The following is a 6,318-nucleotide window of genomic DNA, read 5'->3' as shown; positions in this document are numbered from 1 at the left end:
CCCCCCCCCTTTTGTCTTTTTCTTCATTTTGTTTCCCCCCTCTTTGTTTTCTTTCTTGTTTGAATTTGTTTCCCCTTTTGTTTTCCCCCCTCTTTTCAAAAGAGAATTCATCTTCTTCCTCCAAACCTCCTCCATTGTTTTTCTTTCAAGAGCTCCATACCCCAAAGAAATTCGGTTTTTTGTATGCTCCTTCTTGGCCGAAAATTTTCACTTTTCACTAGGGTTTCTCCCTCCACCTTCAAGCTCGGATCTTGACTCTTGGATTGGGGATTTCAAGCCTCTTGATTTGGGTAAGCTCCTCTTCACCATCCTCTTATTTTGTGGTAAAGGTTGCATTTTTATTCTTGTGGTAGACTAGGGGGCATGTATGCACTATTATTTCGGGGGGTTTTGTGCAAAAAGAGGTAATGGCCGAAACTTTGGGGGGTTTATTTGCAAAATTCGTGGGGGTTTATTTGCAAAATGGGACTGAAATTTTGAGGCTTGGATTTCATTCCCCTTTGGTAACAATTTGGATGGGTGTTTCATGCAAAAAGACCATACCTTATTGAGGGTTTTATGTGCAAATGTGGGGCCGAAAAGTTTTGGGGGCTTATTTGCAAAAGTGGCCGAAGAATTGGGGTGGTGTTCATGTAATAGAGGACTGAAGTTTAGGACCTAAATTACATGTTCATTTGGCCACAAGCTTGAGGGGTATTTTAGGCAAGAGGACCAAAAGTTGTTGGAGGGGTTTATTTGCAAAACAGCCCATAAATGTCTTAGAGGGACTTATTTGCAAAAGGCAGTGAACTTATGGCTGAAATCCAATGAGTTTTGACCACGAACTCATGATCAAAATTTTGATAAGGCATGTGGAGCCCAAACCAAGATTTTGTAGAGGGGCTTTTATGCAAAATTGGCTGAATTCTGCAAAAGGGCTCATTTGCAAATTTTAACCAAAATTGTGGGGTACCGGGGTGTTATATGATCGAATGTGACGATCATGACCCGGGTCACGCGTGTCCTTGACCTAGATTTTGGCCTTGAACACAAAGGGTATTTTGGGTATTTCACCAAAATTCACCGTGAAAGATGACAATCATCGTGCACGAAATTTGTAGGTTTAATTAGACTTCAATTATGAAATCCTATTTGTGTATAGGATTTTAATTAAAGTTCTTAATTTCCCTTTTAAATTTCGTATATTCATGTTTTAGATTGTACCTGACTTGCTGCTTTTCGTTGCAGATTTGCAATGTCTCCGCGTCGATCTCGTCCCCGGAGGAGCCGTTCTCGTTCACAGCATAGTGAGGAGGAGGTCCCCACGACATCCTCTCCCGCGGCTTCATTTTTCGGGGGTGAGAATTTATGCAGAGATTTTGTCTTACATCCCTGATTGACCTCTTTGCGGGTCATGAAGGAAGAACCGATACCTCTCTCGCGGAGGGTAAGGTTTCAGACTTGTTTTGCTTAGCCAATTCAAGTCTTCGGATATATTGGGGCGATTTTGTGTTGTCCTACACCTTATAGGTCGGTGTACGTTACCACGTTATTCACGTGATGACGCATGCCGTCCTTCTGGTGTAGGTCACTCAAAATCGTCTCTCCAATTATTCCGTGGATGAGTCTATCATTCTTCTTACGAGATGGATTTTCTGATTCCGCCCTTGTGCTTTATTGCAGTGGAATTTCCCGCGGGTAGCCTTCCTCCTCACGCCAACACCGGATGTAGTCGGGAGGTTTTCTCTTCCGCTACTCTTAGGCAGGCTGTTGGCCCACTTCCTCGGTTCGACGGGGATCGTCCAAATGACTCTTGCCGTTCGATACAGGAAGGAGGGCGCCATTGCTTGCGCCAACTTATCACAGATGCCTCCTTCACCCCTGATTCTACTTCCACTCAGGTTCTAAAGAAGCCGGGTTTTCTATTTGGAGATCATGTCAGGGATCCTGCCACGCTGACTCTTTGTGAGGAGCATTGGTTAACTCTTGACGGTGGAGCCTGTTTGTACATCCCTTCGATTCCACGCCACTATTCTTTCAGTCATTTGAAGGGGCAAGCCGTGGACCGGCAGATGTCTTGGCATCTTACTGAAGATGCTGATCGGGTTCAATGCGGATATGCTACTCACCATAAGACTCCTGGCTCTGAGGGGTATCATGACGTGCGTGGTCTACGACCCGGGATCATGGGTCTTGATACTGCACCCCCAGGCGAGGTGTCAGCTGCTGCTCCGACTGTGAGCAACCGTCTGGCTCTTCTTGGGAGACAGTTACCCCCATCGGAGTACAGATGTTATGGCTGGGCTTCCTCCCTAGCCAAAGGGTGGTGGGCGCGCATGACTGGTTTCGTCTTGGCGCGCTGGGAGAGGGATCTGAAGAGCAGTGGGTTGTATGCACCCATACGAGCTACTATGTACGGCATCCCAGTCAGCTGTCGCCATTTCTTGGCTTTGCTGGAGACTTATGTGCCCGATAGCAACACCTTCCTGACCAGCGGAGGTGAGCTAGGGTTGGCCTTGCACGAGATGCATTATGTTTCGGGTCTTCCGATGGGGGACTGTCCGTATCAGGAGTACTTCCCTACGAACCAGCAGCTGGAGTGTATGAAGAAAGATACTCCGGACATGTATGACACACTCTGGGATCTTACTTGCCACTACTACACTTCCTTGATCCAAACTTCTCCCCAAGCGAGAAGGAAGAGGCAGATCAGCTTGAAGCAGTTTGCCAGCTACTTGTTCCAGAACTTGGAAGGTGATTCCAGTGCGCCCATTCATGAATTAGACGTGATGACTCCTTCGGCCGTTAATGAGTTGTTGGAAAAGGCTGAGGTTCGTTCCTACACTATCGGCAGTGCTGAGGGGGCTTTTCCCGCGGGGACAAAGTTTCGCTCTTTTCTCCGCCGCGCACAGAGGTCTATAGGGTCCCGGGCGCTATTAGCAGGCTACCTTGCCCTTTGGTTGAAGAAGTGTGTCGTCCCGCACCAACCTTCTGACGCTCTACCCATCGAGGTGCTCTTCCCTGCAGTTCAGCTGGCTTATGGGAGAGAGCTTTCCCTGCTCCCAGCAATGGTTGCTAGTATCCATTGCGGGCTCAGGGGTCTGGTTAGCAGTTTTACACATATGGGTTCTGAACCATCAGCTGAGCTGGTTTGCCCAAAGGTTGAGCTCCCTTACGCATATTTGATGGCGTGGCTCGTTCTTCACCGTCCCGACTTGATGTCGGCCCCCAGCGTTGTTGACATCCCTGTCCCCTTCATGCAATTGTTGGAGCAGAGCAGATGGTTTGGGAGCAAATTTAGTGATGTTCAGCGAGAGCTCCGGGTCCGCAAGAGTTGGGAGTTCTTTAAGTGTTTCCCTCACTTTTCAGGTCGCTATGGCGACGTGCTGGTTGATGAGGAGAAACCTAGAAGTGACCGGACCGTTCTTGACGCTGGTTGCTTCCGGTGGTTAGTGAACATCCGTGTAGGCTATCTCGTCCTTCGGGTGAAGAACCAGTGCCACATAGAGCCTTATCTCCCTTGCCGCTTTGCTCGACAATTCGGCTATGACCAACTGTATGTCGGGAATCCGAGCCGCAGCCTGCGGGTTGAGGGAGGATTGATTGATGGCGTTCGAGCGTGGCTATGGACGATGGTGGGCTGTACTGGAGCCCGTTTTGCTCTTCCTTCGTACCGGCGTAAGCCATTGATCACTTTCCTCAGCTGCAAGTGGTTCCTTTCTGCATATGAGTCCATCAGCGCGAGGAGCCTCTCAGAGTTGCAGTCCGAGTATGCGGTCCGGGCTGCTATGATGGCTGGTCGCAGAGCTGAGCTTGCTCAGAAGCGGAGAAAAGGGCATGCCAAATCTCTTGTCTCAGACGAAGAAGAACTTCTCCCTGCGGGTGATGATGACGAGAACTCCGAGGACGAGTATGCGGACGTGGATACCGGCAGAGGGGACTTCGATACTGGTTTGTCCTATCTCTTTTAATTTTCATTTTCCATAAATGACAGCTCTTTTTCATTGAAATGGCTATTGTCATTTTAGGTAGGACAGCCGGTGATCATGAGCCCTCAGCTCCTACACACGTTGAAACGTGTGATAGGCCTGCGCATGTTCGACCCTATGGTCCTCGGAGGGTTGGTGCCCCGAAGAGGAAGAAGACTGCCCATAAGTCCCATGACGGTCAGCGTCCCTGTGGAGTGGACTTAGGGAGCACCGCCGATGGAGGGGGAGGTAACATTCAATTGCTCTTGCTTCAAGGTTGTTTACCTTTTGGGGATTTGTGACCATGTTTTGTGCTTCAGGTTTCTTCGAGGAGGGCGAACTCCCACCGGGTTCGGCGTCCCCTGGCGTTGACAACATGGATTGCTTTGTGCAACAAATGTGCGACGCTTTTCACGATGGGTCTTTGGGCATCGACCTTAACATCGATCTTGAGCAGATAAATAATGTTGAGCCCACAATCCCTTATTCAGGTATATCCGCATCCAATGTCATTTTCCTTATGTAAGGTGAAGGAAGATTTCTCGTTTGAGCTTTCCTCATCCTTCAACATTTGGGTTACCCTGCAGATGTTGCGATGGAGGGGCCAAGCTTCTCGAAGCCGGATGCCGGCTTATTAGCTGACATGCTGGCTGAGCAGACTTCCAGAGGGACCGAGAGACCATTCTTCGGGAACGATTCATCTACCGGTATATATCTGATTTTCTCCCTCTTGCCCGATATTTCATATGACTAATGAATGATTGATTATCGCAGCGTCTACCATTGGAGTTAGCCCGGTATCTATCCCTGGCATATCCAGTTTGCCTCAGAGCGACGGGCTTGCAGGTATGTATACGATTCAGGGATATTGTACTTTCCTATGTTTATCTGTCTTTTGACTAATGAGTGCAATCATAGGACCAGCCGCTAGGACTGATTCTCATATGACTCCTGGCATCCCTCAAATGCCCGCGGATAATGGATCTACAGGTATGCAGATCCCAATTCTTCTTATTCGTCTAAATTTTCATTTTGACTAATAAGAGAGTGTCATCATAGGACCAGCAGCTTGGGCCGATACTCTTATGACTCTTGGCATTCCGGCTGCATCTGAGGACATGGGGATTGCAGGTATTCATACGACCTTCTTATCCCGATTCTCCTTACTTGTCCAAATTTCCATTTGGTTAACATAGGAATGTCACTGTAGGACCAGGCGTTCAGCCTGATACTGCTACAGTCCCTGGGGCTGAAAATCTTCATGGCAGTGGTGCCTCCCCGCCTTTGCCGAGTGGTGTGAGCACTCCGCCTGCAGGGGCTGACGTACCCTCTTCTGCTGCTGTCTCGGAGCCTGTCGGCTCTCAACCTGATGGGACATCCGTTGGCGTCGGTATGTTCGGAACCTGCCTTTTGACTTTCCTTTCCATATTCGATAGTTCACTGAGCTTCCAAGTTGTTGCTTGTAGGATCTCGATCTTCTTTGCACGAGCGTGTCCGTAGCCTTTTGGCCGATACTGATCCTGACGGAGAGGCTTTCCGTACGGACCTCAGCTTCTTCACCGCCTGGTATAATGGCTTTATCGAGAAGCTTCTCCACCGAGGAGGCGGCTTCGATCAGTTCCGGCGTTCCTTCTCTCGCCACATGACGATGATGAGGGAAGAAGGATACCCGGAACTGGCTGATTCCTTCACTGCTGATTTCGCTGCCCTGGAGTCAGAGATACGAGAGTTGAAGGAACTGGAGGTTACCGGGGCTTCTTCTTTCGTATCCTCTGAGTTAGAGCATAGGATGGAGCAGTGGCGTGAACTGAGATCTTCCGTCGGGCGTGAGCTTCAGTCACGCGAGAGCTCCCTTGCGCATCTAATGGCTAACATGGCAAGGATGGATAGGGAGAAAGCTGAGTTACTCCGTTCCTTGGACTCGAATCGCGAGGAAGCGACTAGGTTGAAGGAGGCCTTGAAGCGTGCCGAGGAATCCGCCGTTCTTATCGCAGATGACTTGATCGGACTAGAGCGTTCTCGTGACCGGGTACTCGAGGAGTTCGGATCCACTCAGGAGGGATTGATGAAGTTGAAGAGTGAAGCTGCGGAGATCTTGAGCTGTTCTGAGGAATCTGCCCGAGCAGATCTGCAGGCGGGACTTGAGCAGAGTTATGCAGATAGACTTTTTAGCTTAAAGTCTCATATTCTTAGCCGTCAGTTGCCTTCGGGCTAATGAGCTCTTTGTTGTATGCTTTTTACTTGACCTGTTTAATAGAAACTCCGCATTTGCTTCTTTCTTGTGATTTGTCTGTATTTCTTATGAATGACAGATTTTATGGGATTTTTGGCAAACCCCCAGCCATCAACGGGTTTGATATGCCTTTACCGA

At 49.0% G+C, this 6,318-nt stretch overlaps 1 protein-coding gene and 2 long non-coding RNA genes across 3 annotated transcripts in view; all 3 read left to right on the top strand.

Moving 5' to 3' along the window:
• Window positions 1–2,343, top strand: part of LOC109838992 — a 12,585-nt gene extending 10,242 nt beyond the window's left edge. The window contains exons 3-5 of the mRNA XM_020407421.1: window positions 105–290; window positions 1,228–1,337; window positions 1,663–2,343. Of these exons, the coding sequence (XP_020263010.1) occupies window positions 105–290; window positions 1,228–1,337; window positions 1,663–1,887 (521 nt within the window). The 3' untranslated portion in view covers window positions 1,888–2,343. The remainder of the gene's footprint in view (window positions 1–104; window positions 291–1,227; window positions 1,338–1,662) is intronic.
• Window positions 4,055–4,566, top strand: LOC109836033. The gene is made up of 3 exons (XR_002245792.1): window positions 4,055–4,196; window positions 4,268–4,438; window positions 4,535–4,566. It is a non-coding gene; the product is annotated as an uncharacterized LOC109836033 (long non-coding RNA).
• Window positions 4,616–5,044, top strand: LOC109836032. The gene is made up of 4 exons (XR_002245791.1): window positions 4,616–4,654; window positions 4,722–4,793; window positions 4,866–4,937; window positions 5,007–5,044. It is a non-coding gene; the product is annotated as an uncharacterized LOC109836032 (long non-coding RNA).

Source organism: Asparagus officinalis, chromosome 4 (assembly GCF_001876935.1).
Source record: "Asparagus officinalis chromosome 4, Aspof.V1, whole genome shotgun sequence".
Classification (NCBI taxonomy): Eukaryota; Viridiplantae; Streptophyta; class Magnoliopsida; order Asparagales; family Asparagaceae; genus Asparagus; species Asparagus officinalis.
This window is presented reverse-complemented; position numbering and strand designations above follow the sequence as displayed.